The sequence below is a fragment of the Eubalaena glacialis genome, chromosome 7 (genome assembly GCF_028564815.1).
Source record: "Eubalaena glacialis isolate mEubGla1 chromosome 7, mEubGla1.1.hap2.+ XY, whole genome shotgun sequence".
Classification (NCBI taxonomy): domain Eukaryota; kingdom Metazoa; phylum Chordata; class Mammalia; order Artiodactyla; family Balaenidae; genus Eubalaena; species Eubalaena glacialis.
The window spans coordinates 72123065-72138518 of NC_083722.1; the positions used below are offsets into that span (position 1 = coordinate 72123065).

The 15454-nt window shown below is 43.1% G+C and overlaps 1 protein-coding gene and 1 long non-coding RNA gene across 11 annotated transcripts in view; one reads left to right on the forward strand and one right to left on the reverse strand.

Moving 5' to 3' along the window:
- The window catches only part of SETD2 (SET domain containing 2, histone lysine methyltransferase), a 116688-nt gene extending 103509 nt beyond the window's left edge, over window positions 1-13179 (reverse strand). For 5 of the 7 annotated variants that reach the window (XR_009701594.1, XR_009701593.1, XR_009701595.1 and 2 more), the window contains exon 1: window positions 12779-12980. Coding sequence is in view for 2 of the 7 variants with exons in the window: in XM_061196661.1 (XP_061052644.1) it covers window positions 12779-12849 (71 nt within the window). In the remaining 5 variants the exon portion in view is untranslated. Of the gene's footprint in view, window positions 1-12778; window positions 12981-13118 lie in introns of those variants that run through there. The other 2 variants (XM_061196663.1, XM_061196662.1) reach the window with 2 other exon arrangements.
- Window positions 13180-13274: 95 nt separating this feature from the next.
- LOC133095387 (uncharacterized) overlaps window positions 13275-15454 on the forward strand; it is a 77985-nt gene continuing 75805 nt past the window's right edge. For all 4 annotated transcript variants that reach the window (XR_009701597.1, XR_009701596.1, XR_009701598.1 and 1 more), the window contains exon 1: window positions 13275-13613. This is a non-coding gene — a long non-coding RNA (uncharacterized LOC133095387). The remainder of the gene's footprint in view (window positions 13614-15454) is intronic.

Below are 15454 nucleotides of genomic sequence, written 5' to 3' on the forward strand. Positions count from 1 at the left end.
AAGTTACATTCAAGTTTCTTATTTCAAAGTAACCATGATTGTATAGCCTCTCCTGTTAATCCGCAACTACTTTGATTCCTTAGTATTAGCAATGAGGAACGTCTCTTTAGCATCTTATGCTCCCACAAATATGTTCATTATTGCTACTTATGAACTGTGTCCATCTGTCCAAAAACTATGAGTTTAAGTCCTAACAGCACCCTTGAACTAGGACTACCTCAAGGCCTGGATACAGTATGCACTGATAAGACAAAAAAAAAAAAAAAAAAGTGGCACAAGCAGCAGTGCAGTAGTATGCATGACACGAGAAAGGCATAAAAACAAACATTACGCCTCTCAACAAAAGGCAAGTTCTCTACATGTGTACCTCTCCTGGTTTTCCTTAATTTATGGAAAGACAACAAACCAAGGCTTGAGTTTCATATGGGATTAAAAGTTCCTAGAAGCTCATTTCCAATGCAGATTTCAGACTAAAGGCACTTGGCCAAAGGGGCAGACCTGGATGACCCACATATCCAGTGTACCTTTTGCTGAAATGATATCCAGGCCTCTAAGCCTCTAGAATACATATCTGCAAAGTCAGACGAAAGAACCAACTCAACTAGGGAATCCCCTGCACCTTCCAAATTGAACTATTATAAGCACCTCAAAACTAATCCAGAAGACCTCCAGGAAAACAACTCAGAATATAGAAATCCAGCTGATTACGAATGGCAGCTATTCCAAATATTTCTTAATACCGTTAAAAAGATAGTCTTTGACAAATCGGTAAACAAAGAGACCTTTGCTCAAGTTGTGGTACTGCCATTAAACTAGTGAGCATAGCGTGAACTTCTTTGGGCCTCCTTTTCCTTCCTTATTCTGTAAAATGAGAGGCACTAGCTCCCATGCCCTTTAAAATCACAGCCATGGAGTGTAAAGACTTAAATATAAGACATGACACCATAAAATTCCTAGAAGAGAAGGTAAGCAAAACATTCTGACATAAATCCTAGCAATGTTTTCTTAAGTCAGTCTCCCAAGGCAATAGAAATAAAAGCAAAAATAAACAAATGGGACCTAATCAAACTTTTAAGCTTCTGCACAGCAAAGGAAACCATAAACAAAAAGACAACCTACAGACTGGGAGAAAATATTTGCAAATATACAAACAGGTCATACAACTCAATAACAAAAAAACAAACAACCCAATCAAAAAATGGGCAGAAGACCTAACTAGACTTTTCTCCAAAGAAGACATACTGATGGCCAATAGCCACATGAAAAGATGCTCAACACTGCTAATTATTAGAGAAATCCAAATCAAAACTACAATGAAGTACCACCTCACACCAGTCAGAATGGCCATCATTAAAAAGTCCACTAATAAGGGCTTCCCTGGTGGCTCAGTGGTTAAGAATCTGCCTGCTGGGCTTCCTGGTGGCGCAGTGGTTGGGAGTCGGCCTGCCAATGCAGGGGACACGGGTTCGAGCCCTGGTCTGGGAGGATCCCACAGGCCGCAGAGCAGCTGGGCCCGTGAGCCATAATTACTGAGCCTGCACGTCTGGAGCCTGTGCTCCGCAACAAGAGAGGCCGCGATAGTGAGAGGCCCGCGCACCGCGATGAAGAGTGGCCCCCGCTTGCCTCAACTGGAGAAAGCCCTCGCACAGAAACGAAGACCCAACACAGCCATAAATAAATAAATTAAAAAAAAAAAAAAAAGATATCTTATTAAAAAAAAAAAAAAGAATCTGCCTGCCAATGGAGGGGACACAGGTTGGAGCCCTGGTCCAGGAAGATCCCACATGCCGCGGAGCAACTAAGCCCATGTGCTACAACTACTGAGCCTGCGCTCTGGAGCCCGCGAGCCACAGGCACTTAAGCCCGTGCGCCTAGAGCCTGTGCTCTGCAACAAGAGAAGCCATCGCAATGAGAAGCCCGCGCACCGCAATAAAGAGTAGCCCTTGCCCACCGCCAACTAGAGAAAGCCCACACGCAGCAACGAAGACCCAACGCAGCAAAAAATAAATTAATTAAATAAATAAAACTTTAAAAGTCTACAAATAACAAATGCTGGAGAGGGTGTGGAGAAAAGGGAACCCTCCTACATGGTTGGTGGGAATGTAAATTGGTGCAGCCACTGTGGAAAACAGTATGGAGGTTCCTCAAAAAGCTAAAAATAGAGTTGCCATATGATCCAGCAATCCCAATCCTTGGCATATATCTGGACAAAACTATAATTCAAAAAGATATATGCACCCCTACGTTCACAGCAGCACTATTCACAGTGGCCAAGACACAGAAACCACCTAAATGTCCATCGACAGAGAAATGAATAAAGAAGATATGATATATATATACAATGGAATACTACTCAGCCATAAAAAAGAATGAAATAATGCCATTCGTAACAACATGGATGGACCTAGAGACTATCATACAAAGTGAAGTAAGTCAGAAAGAGAAAGGCAAATACCATACAATATCACTTATATATGGAATCTAAAATATGGCACAAATGACCTTATCTACAAAACAGAAACAGACTCACAGACATAAAGATCAGATTTGTGGTTGCCAAGGGGGAGTGGGGGAGGGAGAGGGGTGGACTGGGAGTTTGGGGTTGGTAGATGCAAACTATTACATTTAGAATGGATAAATAACAAGGTCCTAGGCACAGGGAACTATATCCAATCTCCTGGGATAAACCATAATGGAAAACAATATAAAAAAGAGAACATCTATATGTGTATAACTGAGTCACTTTGCTGTACAGCAAAGATTGGCACAACATTGTAAATCAACTATACTTCAATAAAAAATTTTAAAAAAAGAAAATTATAGAGCTAAGCAATTACACTTTTTAAAAAAAGCATCAACTATCATACAGAACAAAAGCCTCAATTTTTAGAGTACCAAGTTTTCTACCATTTTTCAATGTCACAGCTTTATGGTATATCCAAAAACACCCCTTGATTTATCACTGCATTTGTAGCTTCCTCACTTCCTTTTGGCCCCTAAAATTCATAAAGAGATAAATGAAACTATTGATCTGAAGGATTTGAATAAAAGACAAACAAGAGTAAAGCACATGGGCCTAGTTTAAATAGGTTATCCATTCTGGGAAATACACAAGTATAAAACAACTAAAAAGACTGGGGCGGGGGGGTGGGGGGGATGTAACAAAGCACACTACACTGTCCCACCAAAGGCAGTTGTCATAATCTCTCTCAGACCACCACCATGAGATCTCTAATTTTCATTAGTTTGTCTCCACCAGGATCAACAGAAGAAGGCTAAAAAGTGTCTTGAGCACCAATCACTCTCATCAGCTCAACACATACCACTCAGTACCCTGACCTCCTCTCTCCTAATCTAATAGTTATTTAAGACGGTCTTTCAATGTCAGTTACTATTAATGCTGCTATTCACTCTATGAGAAAAATAGAATAATGATAGTAATGAAGAATCAGGTCAACTCAAACATTTACCAATACTAAGCACATACTACTATGTTCCCAGCTGCTAGTTACTGGGATTCCTCCATTTAAAAGAATAAGTCTCTAAAATATATTCATCATGGTCCTTGGATTTTCTGGTACATAGGACTACAAAATCCCTTAGGTCCTAGCAACAGAACCAACAAGTCTAGATCATGCAAGAGAATGGATGAATGCTAAGACAGACAGGCTCCAATGAAATGTTAGTCTTTCTTGATGCTGTGTATTAGTAACCACCCAAAGTATCTTAAAAGTTGGAGAATTATAAAAATACACATGTATACAAATACATCTTTTAAGATATTTATATGGAAAAAATAATAATAATGAAAATACTTAAGCAATGAGTACATTTCACAAAAGCACATAGCTAACAAATTTTGCAGCTAGCATATGCACAGCTGAAAAAAATGTCCTATCATAGGTTCCAATTCCTGCTCCAATTTCATATCCTCTGACACTATCATTATCTTGTCTAGTAATAAAGAAAAGGAGTCAAAGAAAGGTGAGCACCAAGTATTTTTTGGTAGTCTCACTGTCTCTCTATAATACACATGAGCATTCTATAACTGGGGAAATACTTGTTTTATACTCAACTACCACTGTTTCAATTTGTTACTATTTAGTTATTAACATTAATTCGTCAAACTGCTGTTAATCTGCCAAGAAAACTCCGCACTATATTTTTCATAATTTATACAATTGGTTTCCTAAATAATAATACACCCATAACAGATTTTTTAATTTTTTAATGGATACAGTAAACTTAAGCTTAAATAAGATACCTATGATGGTGACCTTGAGGAAAACTTCAGTAGTACATTTTCACCTATTTCTAACAAAATGTTTTATTGTACCTCAACAAAATTCAACTGTTTACTATAGATAATCCTTAACTAAATTTTCAGCACAGAAGCAGTACCATAAAATGTGTTTTAGAGTTGATATAGATACTAGAAATGAGAAATTAATGGAAGAGTTATATATTTAGCCAGGCAATTTTAGAAAGTCTGTGTGTGTGCTCAGGTTCAGAAAAATGGACTTCCAAAAAAAGGTTTTTGCATCCATCTATACAATTTATGAAAAATGTTAGCTCTAATTTACATTCATACAAAATTCATAAAAATTTTAAACATGGCATCTTCTGCCTACTAAAGTAGAGCATATATAACAACTATTCACCAAGAAGCAAAATATCACACACAAGACTCAAAATACAAGTTAGTCCATGAGTCTCCAAAGAGCTAATCATGAAGCAAATATTGGTGATTACTACACAGCCCTCCCCAAAGAGAGTCTAACTGTACTTGGCAGGAAGTGGGCAGCAGGAAGAGCCACAGTCAGAAACCACCACTTGCTCCAGGTTCTTACAAGCTCACAGCAGTGCTCCCAGTAAGCAGACCTGGTAGCAGCCTGCCAGCACGATCAAATTCCTATCAATACCCGCACCATTTTAAGGATATTTTCACTTGTGAGATGTTAGCATCGGACAGAAAAGGCATTCTAAAATAAAAAGCATCTTTAGGAATTCACACCAACTTTAAACCTCCATCTAAATGACCAAAGTATTTGCTCAGTTGGAAAAGATACTGAAATAACCATTGAGCTTGATTTAAAAAAAAAAACTACCAAATTAGGGCTTCCCTGGTGGTGCAGTGGTTGAGAATCTGCCTGCCAATGCAGGGGACACGGGTTCGAGCCCTGGTCTGGGAAGATCCCACATGCTGCGGAGCAACTGGGCCCGTGAGCCACAATTACCGAGCCTGCGCGTCTGGAGCCTGTGCCCCTCAATAAGAGAGGCCGCGACAGTGAGAGGCCCGCGCACCGCAATGAAGAGTGGCCCCCGCCTGCCACAACTAGAGAAAGCCCTCGCACAGAAACGAAGACCCAACACAGCCATAAATAAATTAATTAAAAAAAAAAAAAACTACCAAATTAAACATAAAGGACATTATACATTAATTCTAAAGCTAAGGGACTCAAATACAACACCTGATTAGTGTATGGTAACCAAGAATGACAAAAATTGCCTCTCATTTGAATCCATGAAAGTACACTTCCAAATATAATTCCCATTATGAAAAAAAAGCAAACCTATTGAATTTTCAGTTGGCTAGTTTGTTGGCAAGCTTCAAATCAACCATTTTCAAGAGACTATACTTAAACACCTTGAGTTTTTTTTTTTTAAGGAATTCCTTTTATTTTTATTATTTATTTATTTGTTTATTTATTTTAGCTGTGCTGGGTTTTCGTTTCTGTGCAAGGGCTTTCTCTAGTTGCGGCAAGCGGGGGCCCCTCTTCGTTGCGGTGCGCGGGCCTCTCATTATCGCGGCCTCTCTTGTTGCGGAGCACAGGCTCCAGACGCGCAGGCTCAGTAGTTGTGGCTCACGGGCCCAGCTGCTCCGTGGTATGTGGGATCCTCCCAGACCAGGACTCGAACCCGTGTCCCCTGCATTGGCAGGCAGACTCTCAACCACTGCGCCACCAGGGAAGCCCACACCTTGAGTTTTTAAAATAAGCAACCAATTAATCAAAGGGCAGGAATAAAAGCTATTTAATACATCAGCACCAGACAGGACAAACAGAAATAAATATGGACAAAAAAATAAAATTTTAAAAAAGAAAAGAGAGAAATATAGGAATCAAACTCTAAAGAGAATCGTAAAACACCATCATACACTACCAGATATACTTGGAAGGAGACACTTTCCACACAGCACATATCCTAAGGCCCTTTTAAACTCCTTAACATGGTAAGAAAACAAAGCCACTTAACACAGTACATCCACAGTATAGAATATTCCCTGTTAAAAAAAGATAAGCACATCTTATATGTAAATGCAAGCATGTAGATGATACAATATGTGTAGTAGACAAAAACAAAAGGTCTGGAAAGGTATACACTAAATTGTCAGTAGTGGTTACCTCTTGGATGCGGGATTTGAAGAGATGGAGCCAGAAAGAGATGCTAAAGGTGGATTTTTACTTTTTCCTCTATAAACATCTGTATTATCTTACCCTTTCGCAATAAGCATTTATTGTTTTGGTAATTAAAAAAAGAAACCATTTCAGGGCTTCCCTGGTGGTCCAGTGGTTAAGACTCTGCACTTCCATGCAGGGGGCACAGGTCTGAACTCTGGTCAGGGAACTAAGATCCAGCATGACGCTTGGCGAGGCCAAAAAAATAAATAAATAAAAATAAAAAAAGAAATCATTTCAAACCTATTACCAGACATTGTTATTGTTTTCAAAATGTCACACTGATGGTTAGTACAAAGAGATAATAGTAGTAAAGTACCTTCAAACCTTGAACTTAAAGCTCTATCCTCAGAATAAAGAAGACTAAGAGACATGACAATTAAATCCAATGTGTAATCCCAGACTGAAAAAAGAGGACACTATTGGGATAACAGGCACACTTTAAATATGAACATATATCAGGTGTATTATTATAAATGTTAAATTGCCTGAATTTAATTACTGCACATTGGTTATCTGAGAGAATGCTTATTCTTAGGTAATACTATGAACTATTCAGCGGTGAAGGGTGATGGTGCCTACACCTTACTCTCAAATGGTTCAGCCAAAAATAAACAAACACAGGTATATATGTTTTTATATAGAAAGATAAAGCAAATGTGGTGAAATTTCAACTACTGGTCAATCTAGGTGAAAATACGGGAGTTCACTATACTATTCTTAAAACTTCCCTGCAAGTCTGAATTTTTTTTCAAAATAAAAGATTCCTTCCCCCTAGAGAGTGGATCTCTCTCAGAAAGGAAAAGGAAGAATCCTAAACCTGACTTTCAGTTACTCTAGGTGTAAATGTTTCCGTTTCTAATATGAAACGTCTCTCAGGGTCTTACAATAGTAGCCCTTAGTGCATTACAAAATAAGGTGCTCTATAGTATCCTGGAAGAATTAACAGAAATGATGAAGCTAGTCAACTTTTGATTCTAGCATATGACTATTATAGCTTCTCTGAAAAAACTGACAATGCTCATAGAACAACACTAAGTATCAGGGTTAAGAAAAATTATTATAAATATCTGTTAAAGAGTAAATCATAATGCATTTCAATTTAAAGGGGACTAGATTAAATCAATTAATCACTACAGTGAAAAGTGGCAGAGAAGATGTGAAACACAAAAGTCCCACTAACACTAGAAAAGTAAGATTGATAGATATGTCTTGGCAGTTTGAACATTTCTTAGGAAAACACAACTGTATCAACTGTTGCTTGATACCTTTCTAAAGACATAATGTGTTAGTAGAAGATTGGTGGGCCTGAAATCTAGACAAGGCAAGAGCAAAGAGGGACATGAATTCTGGAGAGGTATACTCTATCCTAAGTACTAGGATAGTTCCACCAGGCTTTCTGTGATCACCAGGAAAGCCTCCAAGTAATATTTTGGCCTCCCATGTGCCTACCGAAGACTGTACCTTGGCCTGTAGAACATACCTCAATCACTACAGAGCTATTTCTCTCTTATAAAATAACAAAAACTGAATTATGTACTGGCTGCAAAGCTACTAAAGGTCCAGACCATATGTGGAATCTGGTGACCACGTTATTCTTTCAGTTGGCTTCCTATGGCATCTCTATCCCCATTGTAACTTAGATGAATTATGAGAATTTTATGAGAACACGACTATCCTCACTGCTTTATATTTTATTTGACATGCCGAAGTATTTTTTCCCAGTTAAACTTTATTTTTGCCAAATTCACCATGCTTTTCATATCATGGTGCCTTGTAAAGTACTGTTCTTTCTAGCTGCATCTTTCCATCCAATACTAATAATAAAAGAGTTAACACTGTCCTAATTCTTAAATCCTCATAAAACCCTTTGTAGAAAATACTGTTATGATCCTGACTTTACATATAAGGACACCAAGGCACAGAGTCATTACAAAATTTGCCCAGGTTCATAATGCTATTAAGTAAAAGAGGTGAGATTCTAAACCAGGAATTAGGATCCAGAGCTCAAGGGTTTAACATTTTTTGTGCCTTGGACCATTCTGCAGTCTGATGAAGCCTGCAAATTCCTTCTCAGCTTAGTATTTTTAAATATATGAAATAAACAAAGGAGACCAATTACCTTGGGGACAAAAAACTCAAATGTATGATATAGTAGTATATATATGCTTCTCAACAATCTAGTGGTAGATCTCCTATTTACTGTAATTTCTATGTAATGATGAACATAAATAATACTTTGAAATATCTACAATAATCACAATATAATATCTGTGATTTGTACTAGTAGTAAAATCACAGGTACTGTTAATAGTACTGTAGTTTGCTGTTTACATTAATAATTAAAAGGAATGCTAACTTCTAGTTAGAGGTTAGTGAAGAGGTAATTTTCCCCCTAAGTTTATGGATGCCATCCATGTTAACACTGCCCACTATATCAATCCTCTTAACACTGCAGTTTAAAAGGACCAATCCTGGGTCCTTCTCTCTTTCTACACTGGATCTCTTGGTGGTCTCATCCAGTCTTGTGGCTTTGAATACTACTTAAGTTGATGACTACAAAGTTTATCTCTAGTCCAGACCCTTCCCCTAAATTCCAGACTTGGATATCAATTCAACCAGAATGTGTAACAGGCATCTCAAACTTACCACGTCTAAAACTGAACTCCTAATCTATTCCCCAAACCTGCTCTTCTCACGGTCATCCCTATCTTAGTCGATGGCAACCCCATCTTTCTCATTGCTCAGACCAAAACTCTTGGAATCATCCTTGACTCCTCTCTTACATGCCACATCTGATCTATCAACAAATCGTACTGGTTTGATCTTCAAAATATATCCAGAATTCAACCATTTCTATCTCCTGTTACCGCCCTGATACAAGTCACCAGCATCTCCCTCCTAGATTTCTAGCTTCCTTACAATTATAAGTCTCCCTGCCTCTACTGTTGTTCCCCCCTGCAAACTAAGTGATCCTTCAGAAGCTGAAAGCAGATCATGTCACTCCTTGGTTGAAAACTCCAGGCAAAGTCCTTATAAAGCCTCTACCAAGCCCTATGAAATCTGTACCCCACCCCAACATAATGTACTATTACTTTTTTGTTCATTCCATTCTAGCCATACTGAGCAGAACTCACTCGGTCGGCCTCAGCACCTTGGAACAAACTATTCCCTCTACTTGGAAAGCTTTCTCCCCAGATGTTAACGAGGCTAACTTCCTCCCTTTTAAGTCCTTGCCTAAATATCACTCTCAAGAAGGCTCACCCAGTTCACCTCATTTTAAATTTTATTTAATTTATTTATTTATTTATTTATGGCCGTGTTGGGTCTTCGTTTCTGTGCGAGGGCTTTCTCTAGTTGCGGCAAGTGGGGGCCACTCTTCATCGCGGTGTGCGGGCCTCTCATTACCGCGGCCTCTCTTGTTGCGGAGCACAGGCTCCAGACGCGCAGGCTCAGTAGTTGTGGCACACGGGCTTCGTTGCTCCGCGGCATGTGGGTTCCTCCCAGACCAGGGCTCGAACCCGTGTCCCCTGCATTGGCAGGCAGACTCTCAACCACTGCGCCACCAGGGAAGCCCCACCTCATTTTAAATTTCAACATCTACCCCAGAAATTCTGAATCCCCCTTACCGTGCTCCATTTTCCAAAGCACTTCCTTTTGAACATTCCATTATTATTTATTGTTTTTCACCCCGCACTAGGAGGGGTGCCCACACGAGCAAAACTGTTTTGTACACCACTCACCTCTAGTATGCCTATGTTTGGCACAAAGTAAACATGCATATATTAAAAAAACAGCACTTCTATCATTGTAAAGTACTTGCCTGTGTCTCTCATTAGAAGAATTCCTTGAAGACTCTGACTGGATCTAATTTGTAGTGCCCTCAACACCTGGCCCGGGGCCTGCCCAACAGCAGACACCTAACACACTGATACTCAGGTGATTACAGCCACTTTCACCTGAAACACAATCCTATATGCCACAGGAAAAGCCAGGTCTTACAGCTGTGTCTGATTAAATACTTGGTAGAAGGCAAACACAGAACATCAGGTTCCAACTGTTACTTCAATCAAACTGAGTTTAAGTTTCATGCTTCATTTCTTCATGTGTCTAAGAAGCATTTCAAACTATCTGAAGTCCATAAAGGTCACTTGGTCATTCCTCCCCCCCAGCCATGGCACCACCTCTCTAGCCCACATAATCTTTTCATGCTTGACTTAAAATCCTCTTAAGTGTTCCTTGATGACCCCAGCTAGAAGCACTTACCCGTGCCATGCTCTGGGCCAAGTGCTTTCCATATGTTATTCTCATTTGATTCTCCCAAAAGCCCTATGAGGTTGCTTCCATTATGACACCTACTTCAAAGATGAGAAAACTCAAACTTGGCGAGATCAAGTCACTTGTTCAAGGTTCAACGAGTGTTCAAACACAGGTCTGGCCTGACTCTGAAATCCAAGTTCTTTAACCCTCCACTATACCGCTTTTCTCTCTCCAATATTACAAACCCTAACTAGTTTATACCTACTACCTCATAGGATTTGTTGTCACTTCACTTATCTAGGCTTCAATTCCGGCATCTGTAAAACAGGGGATATCATTCAGGATGCCTCCTATCAAGACCCCTTCCAATTCTTACAGTATTATGAAATAAAACATTTTATAATTCTTTACATACTCCAAGTAGGTTAATACACACACATACACACATGTATTTTAGCACTTAGTCACTGTTAGAAATTAGAAATCTCCACTGCCAAAAAGCAGTGAAAATAAAAACTCCAAGACCTTATATAAAAAAATTAAACATTCTTGATTCCTCTCCACATTCACATCTATCAGAGATGCACTTCTGAGTCCATTTTCCCACGTAGTATGAAAAATTATGTTTTCCCCCAAGAAGTGTAAGAATGTGATACTTACAGCTTCTGGACTTCACCAAACAACCTGGTAAAAGGAACTGAAAGCAGCCACTTAGCCCATTCAGGAGCTAGCATGTTATTTTAGACAGGACAAGTGCTCAATAAGCGTTTATTGGATCATGGTACAGAATTTTGTTGTTGTTGTTGAGGTTTTCCAAGTCTCAAACCAAAAGCCTATAAAGAGCCACACCAAAACTAAGGTAAAATGTGTCAAAAAAGCATATCTCTTGGAATCATTCTGGTCATAAAAGTGAATTTCATTTGAAATCCCTATCAACTGTTAAGTTTGAAATGAGTCATATTCGTAGGTCTAGACTTAACACCAGCAAATGGAGTTTAAGGATACCTTTTTAAAACAATACTCTTGTGAGGATGCAGAGAAAGAAGTGAATCCAGGCTCTGGAGTGGAAGCTCTCTTGAGATATCAGATACAGTAGCAGACACAGCCCACAACAGAAATGTAAAAATGTCCTAGGCTGAAAACATACTATTGGGCAAAACGATATTTCTTTCGGTTTTCTAGAACACTGTCTGTTTATAGAATCCTCAAACGATTCTTGCTTTTTAACAAAGTCTTCAAAAGGAGTATAAAGTCATCCGTTCAGGGTAAGAGGTTGCTGCTACCAAGGAAGTAGAGTGTCCGAAAGTGTGCAAATCTCATAATCTAGTAGAGAACGTATGCCGCTGCGGACGCTTTCACCTCCGGGCGGAAAAACAAACCCGGTGTCACCTCAACATTGGGGCCACTCAAACCTCGCCACCATTACAAAACCGAAATGCCAAAGGTGCAGAATATGAAGCCGGAAGCACTACCAGGCCAGGATCGAGTTCCAGAAGAAAAAAAATCAAAACCGAGAGTGCAGCGCGGGGCCCTCGGCCGCCTTGGGCCGAGAGCCGCACGCTAGGCCCTTCCGGTCGGAGCCGCCGTCGCCGGTAGGCCAGGCGACGGGCCAGGCTTTCACCCGAGCCCGGGGATTCGCGGCCTACCCTCGCCAGTGCCCTCTCGCCGAGTCTGGCACCGGCTGCTCCTCAGACTCGGCCCCTTCGTCTGTAGCGCGGTCCGCGCAGGCCGCGAGGAGCCGGAGGAGACCGCCGAGCCTCGGGCCGGCCGGGTCGGTGCAGACGCGGCGGTAGCGGCAGAGGCCGCGCCGCCCCTCCCCCACCGGCCCGGCCCAACCGCCGCTGCGACGCGAGTAGCGGCGCCAACGCCGGGCCCAACCGCCGGCCCGCGGCGGCCGGGACAAGGGGCCGGTGGCGGCGGCGCGGGCCTGCTCCCCACGCCGCCTGCGCGAGGCCACCGCAGGCCCGTTACTCCCCGCGCCACAACCCGTCAGGACGCGCCGCCCTCGGCTTGCGCTGAGGCAGCCGAGGGCAGCGGGAAGCCGCTGAGCTGATACTTACTCAGGGGTCGGGTGCTCGGGGTCGTAGAAATCCCCCATCTTCGGAGGCGGCTGCGGCGGCAGCTGCTTCATCGGGAGCGGCTGGAGACGGCGACGCGAGCCCCCTCCCCGCGGCAGGGCAACAGGAGGGAGGGGAGGGGAGGAGGCCGCTGGTCCGACCGCGGCGGCGGCGGCGGCGGCGGCGGCGGCGGCAGGGGCGGCCCGCGTCGCTTGCTCCCTCGCTCGCTCCCTCCCTCCGGCGCCCGCCCGCCGCTCTCTCCCCCACACACTCACACGGGGAGCGACGCTTACCCCGCCCTCCCCTCTGCAGCACAGGCCCGGCCCCTTAAAGAGACACGCACCCGCCGCTAGTCCGCCGCCAGTCGGCGCGCCGGCAGCTGCCGGTCGTCCTCAGGCCGGAGCGGGAGGAGCGGGAGGAGCGGGAGGAGCGGGAGGAGCGGGAGGAGCGGGAGGAGCGGGAGGAGCGGGAGGAGCGGGAGGAGCGGGAGGAGCGGGAGGAGCGGGAGGAGCGGGAGGGGCTGTGCGCAGCCCGCGGACCCGGCCCGACTTCGCCAGCGACTTCCTGGAACAATAAGCCCCAGGCCTGAGCGCCGTTGGCCCGCCCCGGGCCGAGAGCCGCTGCGCCGCGAACCCTCCCTCGGGCCCGCTGTGGCGGCGGGGCGCTGAGGCGTGACCCGGCGCGCCCCGGGGTTGTTTGCCGGCGACGACGGGGAAACAGCCCGAGCCCGCCGGGACACTAGCCTGCCTGCTCCGCCGCTCTCGAAGACCTGCCCTCCCGGAGCGCCGGAGTCCGCAGCGGCGCCGAGGGCCCCTCCCCCGGGCCTGCGGGCTCTGAGGTAAGGCGGTCGCCGCTTCTCCCGTGCCTCTCGCCCCTCCCTCCTTTATTTTTCCTCGCTTTTTCTCCCTGTTGCCTCTTCATCTCGTCCCCTCAGCAAGTACGGAAGCGGAGCTAGGCTGGGGATTCGCCCTAAAGCCGAGCTCTGGGGACGCCCCTTCCTACCTCCCGCCCCCGCTGGGTCGGCTGGGCCCCGTCCGCCCGTCGCCGGGCTGCGTTCCACCACCCACACCTCCACCTGGAGCTGTACGTATTCTGCCCCGACCCCAGCATCTGGGAGCTGCGGATCCCGTCTTCTGCGTGGTTCTTAAAGGCCTTGGAGGAAATATCTTTTAAGAAAAGGTTATTAATCACTTTCCTGCAAAAACGACATGGTGAGATGAAGTAGGACAACTTGAAAGGGCTGTGAGTCTGTTATTTTTGGAAGGAAAAACAAGAATACATAAAGCCATTAGCTAAACTCTAAGGGAGGTTCATAAGATCAGATTTTTTGTAGTTGTTTTTTTTTTTTCCACTGTAATTTTGAATCGGATTTTACCAGCAAACAATTGGATGGAGGTATGTGTTATGGACTGAAGGTGTACTCCACCCCACAAATTTATATGTGAAATTCTGTCCCCCAATATAATAGTATTAGAAGGTGGGACGTTTGGGAGGTGATTAGGTCATGAGAGTGGAGCCTGCATGAATAATGGGATTAGTGCCCTTATAAAAGTCCGTTGAGCTCTCTCCTTGTCTGCCCTGAGGATACAAGGAGAAAACAGTGTGCAACCCAGAAGAAGGTCCTCACCAGAACTCAGCCGTTCTGGCACCCTGATCTCCAACTATCAGCCTCCAAAACTGTGAGAAATAAATTTCTGTAGTTTATAGCCACCCAGTCTATGGTATTCCGTTTTAGCAACCGACAGTATAAGAGACTAGACATCCTTTACTGACTCTTTTTTATATCGTGTGTGTGTGTGTGTAAACACACATATATGTATGTTGTCACTGTCTGTTAGTGCTTTATCATCATTGTTTCTCACTTGGGGATTATTTTGGCTTTTTTGTGGTTTTTAGGCATGTCATGAAGGTCCAGAGCCTGTCTGACTCCCTTGGTTCAAGTCTACCATGGCCACTTCTTTACAAACTATGAATATTACTTAATTTATCTGCTTTTTCTCATTGTAAGATGAGAATATTAATGTGGACAGGACCTCACTGTTTTAAGGATCCAATGAGATAATATTTGTAAAGCTTTAAACCTTCAATAAATAACAAGCACTCACTCAGACATTATAGTACAGTGGTTAAGAGCTGCGAGGCATTGTATACCAGCCCACCACTTTCTAACTTTGTGACATTAGGCATGGTTACTTTTCATGCTTCCAGTGCCTCATCTGTAAAATAGAGGCATTATCCACTGCACAGAGTGTTGTGATTATTGAACTAAATTGTATAAAACATGCTTGCACAATACCTCTCATTAAGTGTTATGTTTTAGGCTTTGAAAGAATAGATTGGAGCCCTGTGCCTTAGATGCCACATAGGCCATTGGGAGCCACTTGACATTGGACAGACAGGAAAGGGCTACTTTAATTATAGGTGGAGGTGGCTAAAATAATTTAAGTATGAGGTGATAAGGACCTAAACTGAGGTGAATGAGAAAAGAGCAGTCAGTTACAAGTTTCCTGTTTCCTAAATAACAAAGTAAATAGTTCTCTTGCAGGAGGTGCAGCTGGTCTTGATAACACCTGGTCTTAAGATAGCAATAGTCTGGTTAGAACCCAATAAGCATGCCAGACTATGGGATTCAGTGGGAAATACTAAGCCCCAAACATAAATAAATGAACCGAGTTTTTA